This window comes from Eleutherodactylus coqui, chromosome 3, assembly GCF_035609145.1.
Source record: "Eleutherodactylus coqui strain aEleCoq1 chromosome 3, aEleCoq1.hap1, whole genome shotgun sequence".
In the NCBI taxonomy this organism is placed as follows: Eukaryota; Metazoa; Chordata; class Amphibia; order Anura; family Eleutherodactylidae; genus Eleutherodactylus; species Eleutherodactylus coqui.
The window spans coordinates 264,737,920-264,757,599 of NC_089839.1; the positions used below are offsets into that span (position 1 = coordinate 264,737,920).

The window sequence follows — 19,680 nt, forward strand, 5'->3', positions numbered from 1 at the left end:
GCCCGGCGGAAATCAGGTGTCATCTACGGACAATCAGAGGCCGCAGCATCACCGTACATCATATTTACCAGGAACATGTACAGTGATGTATGTACAGTTACACTGCGACCTCTGATTGGCCGCAGACAACACTTGACTTACGCCGAGCCGTCAATCCGGAAGTCACTCTCAGCTGCATCCCGGGGTTCTGGGACAGGCAAGTATGCCCTCCTGTTGCCCACCAAGCAGGTGGACTAGGTATTGTTGTAATGACAAAACCCCTTTAAGTATCAAACTAGACCATGTCTTTAAGGCATTTATTTTGTTTTATTTCTTTTAATCCAAATCTTGTATCAGTTTATCCCTAGAACATATTCATCACATGGCGTATATCTATAGGATATACATCACATTCTAAGTAAACTGACAGACTGCACACTGTAAATGCATGCTGCAGCCCTCTTCTTCATTGGTAGCATAGAGGATATGTACTTCAGTTATGCAGATTTGAAATGTGTTGTGTTGTACAGTCAGAAGTGGATGCAATCAGAATATCTAAACACTTGTAGTATCTCTGGAAGGGCATGAAGTGCTTAAATACTTCACCGCTGCTTGAGTTGCAAATGTTGTAGAAAATGCTTGTGTTTTGTGCTAGGAAGGACAAAGCGATCCACAAAATCTATTCCTATCAATGCAGCTGAATTTATTTTCTGTATGGTAAAAGCCACACACAGACGACAGAAGTAATCCACCCTAGATTTGTATTTCTTAAAAAGAATTTTAGAGAAGTGTAAAATGAGCCAAGGAAAAGCACCTGCTTTGGTTTTTCACAATAGAATTTCTTGAAAGATTAATGTTCAGAGGCCAAGCTGTTAAGGTGATTTCTTGTGTTTAAGATGCATGCAGTACACTGAATCCTTTCCCCCTACTTATCAAAGACATGTCACATCATACCGAAGCTCAAGAGACTATATTTCTCATTTCATAGGCCATGGAACAGCTTTCACAAATTTGGTTGGCAGTTCTTTCCAAAGAATGTGTGATCAAAGAAAGATATTCAAAGCATTTTCTATAAAATATTGTTATATTCATTGCATAATATCTCACTTCATTGTTGCAATGTGTGGCCCTGATCAAATTCCTTCTGCTGAGAAATGTGTGATTCTCCAGTCTTTTTATCTCTTGTATGATTTCTTAAGAATAGCCTTCAATAGGATTCTTGCAGGATTTTTGGGGTGTATGACTATGTAAAGTTACTCCTTTTTTTGTCACTTATAGAATATCTTTTTCTTTAACTTTCTAGGAATATCTTTATTTATTCTAAGAGTATACCATTTTAAAGTGGCAATCATTTTAAATACCCTAGTAGGGAATTCTGAGTTCGTAAAAGAAGAGGTTGCTAATTCTAAGCCGGATACCAAAACACCTTGTCCAGATTAGGCTTAACAGTTATCCAAAAAGGACATAGACACACAGTTAAAAACTCAGAGAACAAAACTAATATTAATAGAACTAAAAAATGAGGAAAAGGAAATCTCACTCTATCATACTAATATAGGAAAACCCAGCCTAGAAGCAGGGTAATTGGCCTGACAAGGACGGCCCCAGGTTCAGAACCTGGAGACTACCTAGACTTCCCTAGGTGGTCAAAGGAAGTGACAATAGAATGATAAGTACCAAAACTCCACCATGAAAAGGAACGACTTGGACCCTCTGAGAGGAGGGTCTGGAATATACAAACTTTGATAACAACTGATTGGCCAGCTGGGAAAAGCCTCCTTCCTTCCAACCAATCAAACCCTAGACCACGCATTGTGGCAGGCATCCCTAAGCCAGGAACATATTCTATTTCCAAGAACAGAGAGTACAATAGCTATAAAGAGTGTTTCTCAATCTGGAGGACCCTACACATATTTTCATTACACACACAGCCCAACAATTTCAAAAGGAGCCGTGTAGTGCATTATTTTTACCTGTGGTGGCACTGCATAAAAATGTAACACTTGCTGCTGGGTTCCTCCACAGAATACATCTGATCACAGGGGTTCCCAGCAACAGAAAACTTTATAATCAATTTAGCATGGTGAAACTTTCAAACATACAGAAAAAAAACTAGCCTATAGGCAAACTGACAATAGAGGTCCAAAGTCTTAAATCCAAGAGCTGAAGGCACTAAACAGTACTTTGAAATGCCACGGCAAAGTTGTATCTAAGCACAGAGCAGAAACCAGGATACAGATGTTTAGCAAAAGTATAACCATAACCACACTAGACCTAAATAAAGAGTATTACTGGCATCGTCTACTCAGAGGAGCTGAAATAAATGCCCTAAACAAATTGCTAGTAGGCTGGCTGTGACTATAGACAGCCTGGGCAGTCAATCAGTTCAAAGACATAATCAAAATGTTTCTCCATCGCCATCCAAAGCCACATGTCCCTACGCATGCGCTTGCAGGCAAATCATGTGGTCCAGTGCAGACATAGTGACATCATATATGACCCATGCGTGCACCTGGAACTAAGTTGACGCCTGTGGCAGCATGACCTGAAACTTAAAAGGGACTTGTCAAGTCACTATGGCCAACTGAATATGTTTGCAGCTGTGGCCCTGCTACCTCCAATGATGTCTTTCTTTTGTTTATACTCATCCTTCTTCCCCTTCTTAGATTCTGCTCCCAATGTTGTGAATGTGTCAAGGGATGGTACCCACCACTCTGTCAATGGGTGACACAAATCAGATGTAGAAAGCAGCACCAATGTACTCCAGATGATTTAAATAGATGCAGTAGTCCATCCTAGGTGGATCAACCCAAATCCATTTAAATGTCAGCACACATGCGTAAAGAAGCATATAGACATCAACATTTATTAAGAACTTTATTAGCATTATATGTATTGTGATTGGGCATATTTAGTCACCTGTTGTACATGCCCTCTTCTTCTGATTATACAATTATGTGATTTTACCTGCCCACATTAGGATTTTCATGTACACTTAACATTAGAGATGAGCGAGTATACTCGCTAAGGCTAACTACTCGAGCGAGTAGTGCCTTAGCCGAGTATCCTCCCGCTCGTCTGTAAAGATTCGGGGGCCGGCGGGGGGCAGGGAGCGGTAGGGGAGAGCAGGGAGGAACGGAAGGGATATCTCTCTCTTCCACTCTCCCCCCCCCCCCCCCGCGCTCCCCCCTGCTCACCGCCGCAACTCACCTGTCACCCGCGCCGGCAGCCGAATCTTTACAGATGAGCGGGAGGATACTCGGCTAAGGCACTACTCGCTCGAGTAGTTAGTCTTAGCGAGTATACTCGCTCATCTCTACTTAACATATAAGTTAAACATACATGAAAAACATACAAACATATGCCATTTTAAGCTTACATGTACATCTTAAAATGTGTATGCTAAATGGACAGCTGTACATTTCTGTACGTTTGTGTCTGCTTTTTACATTTTAAAAAGTGTACATTTTTCCTTTTTTTTTCTTAATGAAGTTTCGTAGCTAATATTTTGTACCCTTTTAAGGCTTTTGATGGCACCCTAAAGCTAATAGTTTGTTGATATACCCTTCAGTCTTTTTAGGTAGGCAACTAGGCATCTATCAGCATGGCACATCTTGATTTAGTAATCTTTGCCCACTCTTACTTGAAAAAGTGCTCCAAATCTTTTAGCATGTGAGGGCATCTTGTGTGTACCATCCTCTTCAGCTCAACCCACAGATTTCTGATTCAGGTCTTGGCACTGGCTGTTTGATTTTTTGGTGAGGCCATTCTTTTGTTGATTTGGAGCTATGCTTTGAGTCGTTGTTGTGCTGAAAGGTGAAATTCCTCTTTATCTACCGCAGTTTAGCAAAGGCCTAAAGGTGTTTTTTCCAAAATGGACTAATATTTGGAACTTTTCATAATTCCCTCCTTCTTAGCGAAACCTCCAGTTCTAACAAAAGAAAAACAGCCCCTAAGCATAATGATGCCACTACCATCCTCACTGCGGGTACGGTGATCTTTTGGTGATGCACAATGTTGACTTTGTGCCCAACATACCTTTTGGAATTATGGACAAAAAACTCAACCTTGGTCTCATCAGACCAGAACACCGTCTCACACATGCTGTTGGCAGACTTGATGTAAATTTTGGCAAAACATAGCTGGGCTTGGATGTTTTTTCTTTGTTAGAAAAGGCTTTCATCTTGCCACCATACCCCACAGCTCAGGCATATGAAGAATACAGGAGATAGTTGTCATATATACTACACAACCAGTACTTGCCAGAAATTCCTGCAGCTTTTCTACTATTGCTATAGACTTTTTGATAGCCTCCTGGACTAATTTTCTTTTGGTCTTTTCATCAATTTTTGGTCCAGTTCTTGGTAATGTTATTGTTGTGCCAAATTTAATCCATTACTTCATGACCGTCTTCACTGTGCTCCATGGTTTATATAATGCCTTGTACATTTTTTGGTCTCCTTCTGCTAACTGATACCTTTAACAATCAGATCCCTTTGATCTGTTGTAAGCTCTTTATGGCTTTTGTAGAAAAATGCAACTAAGAAAATGTCAGGAAAATCTTACTTGACCAGCTTAACTTTACATGGGGTAAATAATGGCAGTCTTGTACTACCTATTATTAACATGAGTTTAAATGTCATTGCCTAATTCTGACACAACCACATTCACATTTATGCAACCACATTATTTTAGTTTAGTTATTTTCGTTTTTCCACCCTAAAATTATTTTAGTTTGTTTTTCAATGGAATTGTAGAGATAACGGGTCACATTGATGGTGGAAATTATTCTGAAATGATTAATCTTTGGCAGATTTGCTAACATGACAATCATACATTTCCATCTCTTTTCATTTAACTGTACAGTTAAAAAAGAATGCATTTTTATGGTACAGAAAAGCATGGTATGTTACTCTCCTCTTTCTCGCACAAAAAAGTCCACAAACATAAGGGGGTTCAAATGAAGTTAACAGTATGCTCCTTTGAACTATGTTTCACGTTACAGTCAATGGGTATGTCAAGGAATACATTTTAATATTGTAAGGTCTGCTACTCATGTCTGCCGTCCTCTTACACTTCTGGGCAGCCACAATCATCACTCTTCTGTACATATGGACTCTGTCGGTTTTCATCCAGCACCGAGAGGGTAAACCAGTCTTCTGGCTCTCAGCTCAGCTGTGGGATTAATGGGCAATCACTTTCCTATTTAAGCTGAGCTGGTCCACTTCCTGGTTGCCTCAGTATTGGTGTTTCCTCTGGGCACTCCACTGCTAAGTCTTCTGTCACTGGACAGTTTAAGTCTATTTTGAATTTTGTCTGCTTGTCAAGTTTGTACCTTTGCCTTGTGTCCTGTATCTGTATGTGCATCCATTTCCTTTCTGTCTGTGCTTCATTCTCATCTCTGTAGTAAGTTATTTCTGTGCAGTGTCTTTGCTTCTTTGATTCAGTACTTCATTCCTGTTTTCTGTCAGGACTAGTCAAGTCCTAGGTTCAAATGCAGGGCCACCCTTATTGGGGTGATTACCCTGCTTGTATGCTAACCTATTAATGCAATAGGAACCTACCTAAAAGTGGAGCACTCGCCCTAATGAGGGCAACCCCACATCAGGAACCTGGGGCGACCCTAATTTTCCCTAGTTGATATCTTGTTAATTTACAGCTTAGGTGCAAATAAAACGTTTTGAAGACAATTTCCTTTATTTGTTTTAGTACACATTATGTAGTTTTTACTTCACAGTTAGTTGCAAAAGAACCAAGGCTTTATCAATGCAAACCTGCAGCTTGTGTATTGGCAAGTAGAACTGTGCATTATTTTTGTGCATATACCATTGCAGAAATCCCCTGTAAAGATCACTGTACTATATCGAGCAATATTTGATCAAGAATTTTTGCCATAAAGATGTGAAACCACAGTAATTAACGTTTGTGCTGTATGTCTTTTTTTTACAGAAATGTGAGAAACTGGAAAATAATTTTGATGACATCAAACATACTACACTTAGTGAGCGAGGAGCTCTTCGAGAAGCCATGAGGTAAGTTCAGATCACCATGGTAACAGTCATCCTTGTGCTAATGCAAGAAGTCATTCTTCATTATTGGGGGAGCAAATGAGTTCATTGCCACCATTCAGCTACGTTCTCCAAGGTATTAATTTGTCACCGGATAGGCTTCCCTTGAGGTTACACTTTGGTTTAAAGCTGCATAAATAATAAGCTTCACTACGCACTAAAAACTAAATGTTTAATTGGTGACTTGAAATGCTTTAAGGTTCTGGTGAATTATATTTATTCTGAACCATGTATGAATAGCAATGCTAGTATTCCAGAAGGAGCATAAATTGTGCAGCCTGAATAATTTAACTAAGTCCAGTATTTACTAAAAAATAAAATGGGCTTCCTGCATAAAAACTGCAAAGAGAGTTAATGTTGTTAGAATCAGCAGTAGAGATCCTGCAGCATGGTTATCTTCTGTTTTCTACGTTGTTGTTAGGGTAGTTATGTAACTGCTCCCACAGTAGACTATTTGGAGGCAATCACAGGTGACCACACTGACCAGCCTCGCTACAGAGAACCTCTCTTTAAATACTTTGGATTCTGCATTGTGGTGCAGTTTATAGTTATGACAACATGTGTTCTTTCTAGTATTCCTTTCCAAGTACCTAGTTCTAGTTCAGTTTAGTCTGTCTACTCAGTGTGACATGCTACTTGGTTTTCTAGTCTTGTCTGTGTTTCCTACTTTGTAGTTTGCTTGTCTATCTTTGCTTGTTTGCAGCACTTATTTCTTTTGCCACGAGTTTGGGTCCACCTGTTCTCAGAAATTAATGTTAAAAGGGCCATTTACATGCAATGTTAATCACTGAAGCGGCCAAATTACTGAACGAATTTATGACTTTTTTGCATAAAATAACACGTACAGATAATGGCTTGAAATCCTCACTATTTCCCTCATTAGCTAAAATTTTTTTTAGTTGAAGTAGAACTAGTTGTTTGTCAGGTGGACATTTGTTTATGCGAGGGATTATCTGGCCAGCAGAATTCCATTGTCCTCTCCTGGCATGAGTAAACAATGTACTCATTGTGTATGCAAGGCAAACACAATGAGTACATTGTTACTCCCCTCAAGTCATTAAGCCACTCAAAATACTGAATGATTTCCTTTCAAATGGAACAAATTTTGAACTGCCTGATGACTATTTTCATGCTGGCTAAAAATCAGAGCTAAACAACAATTGAACAAATAGTGCATGACTATCTGCATTTACATGTAACAATTATCACTAACTTTGGGCTTTTCTAATGAATTTTGGGTGATACTCGTTGTGTGCAAATGGGCCTTAAGGGCTCTTTTACACTGAACGATTAACATTCAGTTTCTCACTAGATTGTGAAAAATTTTAAAATAATAGTTCAGTGTAAATGCCTGTAGGATCAAAATAATGAACGATAATTTGTTTGCCGTTCGAATCGTGCAGGCATAAAAAATCAAATGACGATTAGCCTGTGCATACAGGCAGTCATTCATTTATTGGTAACTGCCTGTTTACTGTGAATGGAGACAGTTGCCCAATGCAAAAAAGGAACCTTAGGCAGGTCAACTATAGAGACAACATAGGGCTATTTATGGGCAGTGTGTTGTGGAACAGTGTCAGGGAGAGACATAGGGAGTTCTAGCGGTCAGTACGATATTTCTCTGATGGTTATTTTAGTTCCTTACTATCTGTTCAGCTCTCCACTGCCGATATCGTATTATTATCCTCCAGTTACCATAAACTTCTACCCCATCACTTAATGATGAGTCCCTCGTTGCATCTCTCTTTTTACTATGTTGCTATGTACTGCTCTGTATTTCTTGAATTCATAGCTGTTGCACTATGTAGGAGGGGTGATCTGTTGTTAAGTAGATTTTTTTTTTCATTTGGACAGTACAGAGGTATTTTTTGTGATAATACTCGGTGCATTACTTCTTTAAAAATAATGTCTCATTTCCCTTGAGTGGCTCTCTTATATTAAAGGGCTAGACCCCTGCAGAAGTGTGGTGCAGTAGAAGTGATAAGCATTGAGGGAGAAGCTGTCTCTCTGTTACAGACTACTATGTGGCGTATCACGTCCAAAATTGATGCCACCAAATAAATAAAGTAATGAATGCCAAAGTTCTTGCTGTAAGCAGATTCCAATAAGCTGCCTACTCTTACCCAAGGTTACTAATGAAAAGGGCAAGTACTTACCAAACTGTTCATTGACCTGTGTTGTTACACATTAAAGGACATCTGTCACCTACTTTGAGCACTTTAAGCTAAGCTTATGGGCTGAAAGTAGGTGATCCATGGAGCCTTGGGCTGGATGTTTTATACTTATGCTATCCATTGTTATCCCAATCTCAGTGCTGGAAATGCATTTAGTGGTGCTGCTAAGTAGTCTGTCTATTATAGAATTAGAATGAGTGGAATATTTTGCAATGCCACTTCAATGCATTGAGCAGTAACTTCCAGCACTGATACTGGGAGAACAATGTGGAAGGTAAGTATAAAACTTACATCCTCAAATTCCACGGGTCACCGACTTTTAATTCATAAACATAGCATATAGGTCTAAAAGTAGGTGACAGATGCCCTTGAAAGAAACTTTTAAAGCTTGTGGCTGACTCAAATACCACCTCATATCCTGGCAATCCTTCAACCAGGCATTCTTCAACTGATTTCTGCAGATGGTGAAGATGCCCATAAGGGTGGCTGCCACTGCTTCAGCAATCGCCCCAGCACTAATGCTGATCCCGAAACTGTCCAAGACAAGAACAGCTGAGGTCTCTTCACGTGTTTGGCTCTACAGTAAGTCCTGGAGGTATCGGAGTACTGGAAGATATAGTACCCAGGAAAGATGATTTGCTAAAGTGAAGCAGAGTTCTGCCATTTATAACCCACCTCCCATTTTTACAGTTGCTCGTGACAACCAATCAGATTATTTCTTACATTTCTAACTAAACCATGAATAAAAGAGATCTAATTGTTTGCTATGGGTAAACGTTTTAGAAAAGAAAGATGAGTACCGTATTTATATACCATTTATTATGAGAAAGCTTACTTGTAAGAGGCAGAGCAAGTGACCTGGATTTGAACTATATATACCTTGCTAATGCTGTGTAGGATATCAATTAACCCCCACTGTGTAGGGAGCAGGTCTGGCTCCCAAGCCTGCTCCATACAGTGATATCTGATGTCCGCCGTACATGTGCAGCCCATGTCAGGAAGGAGTTAATTCAACATCTGGACCCTTGACATTAAAGGGGTTGTCCCGCGAAACAAAGTTGGGGTATACACTTCTGTATGGCCATATTAATGCACTTTGTAATGTACATTTTGCGTTCATTATGAGCCATACAGAAGTTATTCACTTACCTGTTCCGTTGCTGGCGTCCCCGTCTCCATGGTGCCGTCTAATTTTCAGCGTCTAATGGCCCGATTAGACACGCTTGCGCAGTCCGGTCTTCTCCGTGTTGAATGGGGCTGCTCGTGCTGGAGAGCTGCTCCTTGTAGCTCCGCCTCTCACGTGTGCCGATTCCAGCCAATCAGGAGGCTGGAATCGGCAATGGACCGCACAGAAGACCTGCGGTCCACCGAGGGTGAAGATCCCGGCGGCCATCTTCGCAAGGTAGGTAAGAAGTCACTGGAGCGCGGGGATTCGGGTAAGTACTATCCGTTTTTTTTTTCAACACATGCATCGGGTTTGTCTCGCGACGAACGGGGGGGCTATTGAAAAAAAAAACAACCCGTTTCGGCGCGGGACAACCCCTTTAATATTACAGTAATTCCTCAAACTCAAGTTACAATGGCATTCGATACAATATTTTTACTGTACAATGATTCCTGGGCCATCGTAATTTGAAACAACACTCAACATACAATGCTTCAGACAGTTCAGATCTGTCGTATGTGGACTATGTACGAAAGTCTAATCAATCAGTATAGTTATTTGACTGGTAAAGCACTTGTATTATTCAAGTACATGCATTGGTTGGTAAAACCCCTGTATTACTGAAGTTCCTGCATTGATTGGCTGATTAGTAGTGCCTATCTATAGTACAGTGCAATACTACATATCCTGTACTACTACTTACCTCCACCAGGATGAGCTGGTCCTTTGGATACCAACTGATGGCGGCTCCATGCCATTATTCTGGTATAGTGTCCTATGCAGACGCCTGAAGAAGCTCATGTTCTCAGTAAAAAGTAATTTATGGCTTGGAAGCTATCCCTGACTGTTATATGTGAGGACTTTCTTTATCGGTGTTATTTATATGCTTAACCGTCTTTAGTTTTCACTTTGTATTACTTTTGATTGACATTTTGGGGGCTTTCGAACCAATTACTAGTTTTCAATAGAATTATAGGTTCAATATACAATATTTCCAACATACAGTGGTTTTTCAGGAACCAATTAACAATGTATAGATCTAGGAACACTAATGCATGCTGCGTTAGTGTGCTATTCTGTTAATGAGTTGTGCTGAGCTATAACCTGGTGCAGCTATGCTAATTGCGTAGCACCACTGCCATTCACTAAAAATTACAGCAGCCGCTATGCAATTAGCGTAGCACAAACAACAGCCTCTCAGCGGTCTGCGCTACAGATGTAGCGCATAAAAAATATCTTTATTGCCACTGCTACATCTGCATGATGAGGGACCATTGTGTATACTGTAATAAGGAATATGTTGTTTGACTCTTAAAATATTATGTAATTCGATTAAAAAGAGAGTTCAGCAATTTTGGGTTTTCCACAATTATTGCTTTAGCAACCTGCAATGTGAAGCATGGGTCATGCTTAATTACATGATATTTGATTTTATTGGCTGTTCTCAATCAATACACTTTATTACCTTTACATTAGAAATTCTCACTGCTAAACTTTTCTTTCTAAAGCATGTGAATGACATCAGCAAGTGTCCTCAAAACGAAAAGTGCATCGGAAATTGATTATTGCTGTATTGTAAACTCTAATGTACATACTGCTTTGTATTATGCAATTTATAATCCATTAGAATCAGTAATTTCCATTGAATGACCCAGAAGGCTTCTTTTAATGCTGAGTATTGTTTTGTGAACACCATTGATCAGTTAATGTAGTGGGAAAAATAGCTGGTTTGGAGTGATTTTAAAGAAAAACAAGCTGTCGTCAAGCATATTTTTTGAAACCTGCATGATAAAAAGAAAAGTGAATATACATATAATCTAACATTAATGCAGTAGTTCTACAAAATTCTATCTGGGTTTGTAGGAAACCAATAAAGGATTCCTAAACCTGCTCTGTGGCTTTACGATTAGCCAATGTCTTTATGTGCAGTCATCTTGCCAGTTCCATTAGTCAATGTCACTCAATGATGTAACTTGAAGCTCTTGGCTCCATGTGCCATTTCAAATAGGGTCTTCCAATGTAGCAGTTGGACCTTGGGCTATTTTAGGCCCTGCGGTAATTACTACCTCTGAGCCCTCAACAGCGAATCTTTGGACTGTCATTGCCATATACTGGTTCCCTTCTGCTCAAGGTGACTGGTCTTGTAATGTAAAGAAGTATAGCTTCCTCTGTTGTGGGAACAGTATGGCTCTCTTTGTTATGTAGGGATTGTAAATGGAGATATCATCACTTATGCAATGCAATCACTGGAGAAAATAACAAACAAAGCGTTTCAACCACAGTGTGCCTAAACAATGGGAAAACTATTGTTAGAGAGTAGAGATGAGCGAGCATACTCACTAAGGTAACTACTCGAGCGAGTAGTGCCTTATGCGAGTACATGCCGGCTCGTCTCTAAAGATTCGGGTGCCGGCGGGAGAGAGCGGTGAGTTGTGGGAGTGAGCAGGGGGGAGCGTGGGAGAGAGAGTGAAAGAGAGATCTCCCCTCCATTCCTCCCCGCTCTCCCCCGCTGCTCGCTTCCCCCCCCCCCCCCGCCGGCACCCGAATCTTTAGAGACGAGCGGGCAGGTACTCGCATAAGGCACTACTCGCTCGAGTAGTTTGCCTTAGCGAGTATGCTCGCTCATCTCTATTAGAAAATAATAGCTTAAATGCCCACTTTTGGTGATTGCGCAAAAGCCACAGTTACTATATAAATATGGCCACTACAGCATTGCTATCTCAGTTTAGTCTTGAAGAAGCACAAACAAGAGCAATATCTGATACGAAGAAAGGAAAAGTAGACCCAACTATGGACTTCTGATACAGTAGATGGATGAAGAATTGTATGTACACTTCTGAGTAATGTAATCAAAAATATCATTATTACATTTGTCTAGCGCACAACTACCCTCTGCGGATGTCACCATAACATCAGACTAAGACATAATAATGTCTGCAATGGACCAACATATAAATGTATTACACCACCAAAACAAAGGAAAGGCAAAATACAGGTTAGAAAATACTGGCCCTAACCAACTACAGATTTGCTGACCATGTATAAAAGCAGGGTATTCACCCAATAGGGAGAGCCCCACATCTCTAACCCAGGGGGGGCTTCCTTATATCTAGATGGAGGATAGGGGAGCATATGTAGCAGATAAAAATGCTAATAGAGCTAGGCACAGGTGACTAAGTCCCACAGTAAAAGTATCACTACTGGTACTTACCTGCAAACAACTGCTCCCCTAACAGACACCTCAGGCAGGAAATACCAAGCATGCATGGAGAAGCGGCCCTTGACTAAATACACTTCCATTGTGACCGATTCTCCATATAACTAAAGGGATATTGAAGCAGAGAATAGGAGGAAGGAAACTTCAAACACTGAGGGATTCTCAACAGACAATTCCTAAGGGAACTTCGACAGTGACAAGAAACAAGTACTCATCGGCACCTAGTGCCGAAAGCGGAGTCATGTGATCTGTGGCTGACCTCATGATGCCCCCTTGGCTCCACCTTGTGATTGCGGTTGGAGTGTTGCAACGCTAATCTTTAGAAGGGTTTTCCATTGTTTCCTTTGTAAAGAATATAATATCGGAATGATCTCTCTCTCATTTACAGTTGTAGCAAAGTTTAACTTGAGTGTGATAAGTTTCTGCACCAATGAATCTTATCTTGAACCATTGGAAATCTATTGGTATTTTATTAACACAGCAAAAACCATTGAACAGCTATTGAAAGAGAAAATAAACTATGGCACATAACTTTTCCTTAATGTGTTAAATTAAACTTCACCACATCTGTACGTACATTGTGACTTCATAAAGGTTATTCCAGGACAATGATATAGATGGCCTATATCTAGCATACATAAATAATATTTAATAGGTTGGGGTACCCACCAATCAGTTGAATGAAGGTGCCCTTGTTTATGGGCACAATAAGGTTATGGCTGTGCTTGGCAGTACAGCTCAGTACCATTCAATTGAATGAGGATGAGCTAAAATACAGGGGTCAGCTGCAACTATATGCATGGTGCTATGCCTGTGTAAAAGTATCTTTACATCGGATGACGTTTGGCTGAATAATCACTCGAAAGAGCACATTTAAATGATAGTCATTCATGTAACCATGGCCATCTACAGGATGACAAGTGATAAGTCGCTAGTCGTTTTGTTTCAGCTTACCAAAATAGTCGCTAGTTGATCAAAAGTTGTCTGGTGTAAAGTCATAGACGTTCATATTGAACTAACGTACAACTATCTCTCTGTGTAAAAGCAAACAAATGACTGTCATTCGCACGATTCAATAACTTTTCTGAGCAACTTTCTGAACTATAGTTGTTTGGCATTATTAGTTAAGTGTAGTGAATACAGCTGATTATGATGGGAACCATATCCCCACTAAATAGTTATTGGTGGCCTATCCTATACGGGTCATAAAGTGGACTATTAGAAAAGACCATGACTTACTGCAACTGCATTGCATCAACTCCAGATGGCCTCTTATATGAAGGGTAGTAAACTCAGCCGCATTTTTGTGCAAACTTTATTATAATTGTTTAAATAAACTTGTTCAGTAAAAAACTCATAAAGAAAACTATAATATAGGATTGAGTGGCTATTTTTGAAATTAAGAGCATTTTTAACTTCTAGATATATCTTGGCCAAAGGGTCTAATTTATTAGGCTGTAGTTGCTGCTGATTGCAGCTAGATCGTGAGAAAATTGCTTTTCAGATGAGCACATTTTCTAGCCTCTAAGCTCCTAGCTTCATGAAAATAAACTGTAAATGAACAATAATAAAATATATTTTGGTCCATGTATTTCAGCACTGTAAAATGAAAAGAATTAATGCAAAATAATAGAAAGTATTAATACAAGGACCTTTTACTTTCCAGTAGAACTCACTTTAAACCTTAAAGAAAATCCTAAAATTGCTAAATTATTTAAGGGAAACCCATTAAATTGGTAGTTAGTGATAATTTCTGCACTTGGGGCACAAGTGCTGCAGTGATTGTAATAAGTGCATACTTTAAAGGCATGTAAAATAATTTAAAATGTCAATGAGTTTTTCATTAAGTCTCTGACTATGTCTTCTTGTGCTGCTTATAGGGAAGAATCATTTCTGGGAAATCTTTTGTTAAAGGGGTTGGGCCAAGATAGAAATTTATCCCCTATCCACATGATACGGGATAACTTTATGATCGGTGGGATCCAACCGCTGGGAAACCCACAAATCCTTAAAACATAGGTCCTGGATGATCTTGCATAAATGGAGCTGCGGTCATGCATGGACACCAGTGTTTCATTCATTTCAATGGAGATTGCACTGGTCATTCCTGGGCGCAATGGACCTCTATTCTTAGGATCAGTGGATGTCTCAGCAATAGTACCCCCACCAATTGTAGAATTATTCCCTATCCTATGGTAGGGAATAACTGTCCATCTTAGCACAGCCTCATTAAATAGAATAAAAAGTATACTAAATCCCAGCCAAGTCAACTCACCGCATTGAGAGAGCTTTAAATGTAGCCTGTGACATCATATTCAGCCAAGTCTGGTTGTTGGGGTATGTATGCATACATCTATAACATATATAACCAGAAATATAACTGTCAGATATTTTATTTACTGAAAAACAGCAACAATTATATAGAGTGAATGCAGACAGATCAAGTATATAAAAAGTGTCCATATAGGGTATGCATACTATGTACACATGTAAGGGGTGCAATAGAACTCAGAAGCAGGAGGGAAAATACCCGAACGAGAATTTTGAATTCTGCCTTGTGCCTGGGCAAGCCTCTCCTTTTATGTCGGAGCTTTGCTAATTTACACTGCTCTATTACAAAGACTGTGTAGAGTGTTTGTTTTGCACCCTTTAGGCCTTAGTCAGACGGGCGTTTTTTCGCACGATTTGCGGATCGCATGACGGATGCGCATCCGCAAATCGCGTGACCGGTGCGCGCAAGTCGCCCGCAAATTGCCCGAAAATCTGCTCCTAGCCGCGTTTCATTAGAAGCGGGCCGGAGCTGTCCAGCGCATTGCATTCAATGGAGACGGCAATAGAGCCAGCTCCATTTAAAGCAATGCGCTGCGGGCGAGCCCGGGATGAATTGTCGGGAAGGGCTTAAATATATAAGCCCTTACCTGCAATTCATCCTAAAATGTGTAAAAATAAAAAATATATATGTACTCACCTTCTCCCGGCAGCCGGAGCTCCGCGCGGCCGTCCTGCAGTGGGTGTGAAGGGGGTGTGAGTCAGACCTGCCCCCTGATTGGCTCAGCGCTGAGCCAATCAGAGGCATGTCTCACTCACACCCATTCATGAATTCATGAATGGATGTGAGTCAGACCTGCCCCTGATTGGCTCAGCGCTGAGAGGCAGCAGTCACTCACCCATTCATGAATTCATGAATGGGTGTGTGAGTGAAACCTGCCTCTGATTGGTCAGGGCTGTGACCAATCAGAGGCAGATCATTCAGCAGGCGGGGATTTTAAAGCCCCGCCGGCTGAATAGTGCCGAGAAGCAGTTCAGGAGAACTGACAGCGGCCGCGGCTGGACTCCGGCTGCAGCGGAAAGGTGAGTATACAATTTTTTTTTATTTTAACACATTTTAGGATGAATTGCAGGGAAGGGCTTATATATCTAAGCCCTTCCCGACAATTCACCCCGCGCACGCCGGCAGCCCATTGCTTTCAATGGTGCGGCTGTATTGCCGGCTCCATTTAATTCAATGGGCAAACATTGTTCTTCTCTGCCACAGCTGTTACAGCTGTGGCAGAGAAGAATGATTTGTCTTCTATATGTTCTCAATGGGGTCGGCGCTGCTGCCGCCGGCCCCATTGAGCGCATATAGAGAAGAGAACAGGAATCGCAGATCGCAGATAGGTGCGATCTGCGATTTTTTTTTTTTGTTCTATAATTTATCGGACGAGCGCATAAAAAGCGCTCATGTGGCCGATACCATTGCAAAGCAATGGTTTTATAAAATCGCCGGACGCATGCGCATGCGCAAATCGCGGCTAAAAACGCCCGTCTGACTAAGGCCTTACAGTCGGCTGCACACAACCATGCCGGATGTGGGATTCAGCACCAGAATTCGATTCTGTGCCCGGCCGGTGACCCCGCATGCCTGTCATTTCTTGTTGTGTGCAGGCTGCCTTCTTTACTGCAGATGATCCGGCCAGCGAGCCGTCGGACATAGGCAGTACAGAACTTTCTGCGTTGCCGCTAGGTGATGGCATGGGCCCTGCAACCTTTCCGCAATGTTAATTGTGGAAGGGCCGCAGGTTATACGGCTTCCATTGACCTCAACGGAAGCCGTCTGTGTGGACACCACACAAAATAAAAGTTTCTGACAGACATGCAAAAGCCTGGCCTCTTTTCGATATAGACTTGATAGCTAAACGCGGGCTTGCAGAGTCCCACTTCCATATTAGATTCAAGGTAGAACATTGACTGCAAACAGACCACCACTGATTCCTCCAGAACCCCAAGGCCTTTTCATCTGAGCTTGGTATGCCCATTCTCTGTCAGAAATAGTTGTCCTGTCACAGATACATATACAAATAATATAACTTCTGAAATTGTGAAAAATACCATAGTCCCCTCATTACAGAGGAGGAAACAGAATATCCTTTCTGCTCTTTATGATTTGGAAAAGCACTTAGCATATAGAAGCGGAAGGCAACTGAACCATGTGAATTTGTCTTTTCATGGTTATAAAAGTGAGCTTTTGATATTAGTATCACATGGATCCTGAATTCAGTTTTAACTTACAATGAGACTATTCATACAACCATATCATATGACTAAATGCAAAGAGAAGAAAAAGTCCTCAGCGCTCAACCAAGCAAAAGATTTTTGCAAAAGTATAAAAATAAGTTGTATAACTTACTTTGTGGAGGCGCCTATATGCAGGCGCCTCCTCATCCAGGGTGGCGTGTCACAAAGTTTGTGGGCCCAGCGTATCAGCAAGTAGATGAACACCAGCAGTGATGGACGTTTCCAAGGTTTAATAGTCACAATGATATACAACGCGTTTTGGCCCAAGGTGGCCTTTTTCAAGTATACATCATGTTTAAAATCATACATATATATATAAAATTTAAACATACCTAATCAGGATAAGTGCAGACATGGCCAGCGAGATTTCCGGGTCCGCTGGAGGCATCGCGTCAGAGGCGTCACGTGACGTTTACGTCCTACGTGTTGACGCAAGGTCACGTGACATAGAAGAGTTACTGGGACGCGCATCGTGACGTATAGTAACATGATCGCGTCTCATAGGAGAATTTCTGTAGCGTCATTCGGACGTGTCATATGACACAGCCGTAGACGTAGGGACGTGTTGTCACATGATCATGTCATGAGATAACATGATGATCATGTGATTCTTTGGGGGAGTGAATATGTTCCTGATTGCTGGTTGTCATGGTAGCATGCTGTCACATGTTGAAGTTATGACGTAGCTGTCATGCGGTATGCTGGATAAAGGAAAGCACGTCTATATGGTATAATATAGAGATGTGTTTGGAAATGATTTGCATATGATTTGACTAAATGCAATATGGAGCCCATATAGAAAACATCACAGCATGCTCCTTCAGATGCTGCATATCATCTGCATAGAGTCATCTCTAAGAAGGAAGGAATTCAGTTCTCCTAGAGGAAAACATGATCTATGAAACAGAACCAGAGAACTACATGGCCCACATGTATTTCTCAGAAATACTACCTGCACCTAAGGCCACACTAGAAAGGCAGCAGGATCTTAGAGAGGTAAACAATTGGCTCCGGAGTTGGTGTAAGAAGGAGGAATTTGGGTTCCTGGAGAACTGGGCTGACTTTGCTGTCGGCTACAGGCTCTACTGTAGGGACGGGCTGCATCTTAATGGGGAGGGTGCAGCTGTGCTGGGAGGGAAGATGGCTAGAAGGCTGGGGGGGGGTGTTTAAACTAGGCACTGGGGGGAGGGCAAAAAGAGAAACAGGGGGGCAGTCAGTGTAGCTAGCGACCTGGGTCTAAGCAATGGGAAGGGGGGTCGAGCAGGGGATGGGGTTAGTACAGTTAGAACTGACAGATCAGCCAATAGTACCATTAGCAACAAAACGAATTTAAAGAACAAAAAAAACTGTATGAATTGTATGACCACGAATGCAAGAAGTCTGATCGGTAAGGTGGGTGAGCTTGAAGCGAGAATGGCGGATGAAAACTAGGATATGGTCGGAATAACGGAAACATGGCTTGATGATAAGTGCGATTGGGCGGCGAACTTACAGGGTTACAATCTCTTCAGAAGAGATCGTGGGAACCAGAAAGGGGGAGGGGTGTGTCTGTACGTTAAATCATACTTAATGCCGAGACTACGGGAAGATATAGGAGTAGGAGATAAACACATGGAATCTCTGTGGGTAGAAATACAGGGAGAAGAAAATAACAAAATCCTGATAACTGAAACCTCACTACTAAGGCAGATAGAAGAGGTGTCAAACCGCAACTAAGTAATTATCATGGGGACTTTAATTATCCAGATATAATATGGGAAAACGAAACCTGCAAATCTCTTAGGGGTGATAAGTTCTTGAGATCAATTAAAGATAACTACCTTACCCAACTTGTGCGGGAACCAACGAGAGGGAGGGCCATTCTGGACTTAGTACTAACTAACAAACCAGACCGAATAACGGGGGTACAGGTTGAAGGGCACTTGGAGAACAGTGACCACAATATAATCAACTTCCAGCTGTCATTCAATAAGAAGCCTTATCAGGGAGCGACAAATAAACTAAACTTTAGTAAAGCAAAATTTGATCAGCTTACAGTAGATCTGTAGCATTAATTGGGACAACATCCTCAAAAATGTCAGTACAGAGGACAGATGGGAAAAGTTTAAAAAGATCCTAATCACCTCATGTGAGCAGTTCATTCCCTTTAAAAATAAAAGAACTTCAAGTAAAACGAAACCAATGTGGCTCGACAAGATGGTAAGAGAGGTAATAAACGAAAAAAAAAGCGTTCAAACTACTAGAGCAAGAAGGCAGCGAAGAAGCGCTAAAATTGTACAGGGAAAAAAACTAAATATGCAAAGATAACATCAAAATTGCTAAGAAGGAGGCAGAAAGACTGATCGCCAATGAGAGCAAAAACAACCCGAAGCTATTTTCAACTATATTAACAGCAAAAGGATTTTCACCGAGAGCACTGGCCCTTTAACAAATAATGCAGGAGAAATCATTGAAGATGATGGAGGTAAGGCAAATCTATTAAATAGTTTCTTTTCAAGCGTATTCACAAACAAAAAGGAA

At 41.0% G+C, this 19,680-nt stretch overlaps 1 protein-coding gene across 1 annotated transcript in view; it reads left to right on the forward strand.

Annotated features, from left to right (window-relative positions):
• Positions 1 to 19,680, forward strand: part of DPYD (dihydropyrimidine dehydrogenase) — a 1,260,313-nt gene that overhangs the window by 226,742 nt on the left and 1,013,891 nt on the right. Inside the window, exon 3 of the mRNA XM_066597377.1 lies at positions 5,929 to 6,011. Within this exon, the coding sequence (XP_066453474.1) occupies positions 5,929 to 6,011 (83 nt within the window). The remainder of the gene's footprint in view (positions 1 to 5,928; positions 6,012 to 19,680) is intronic.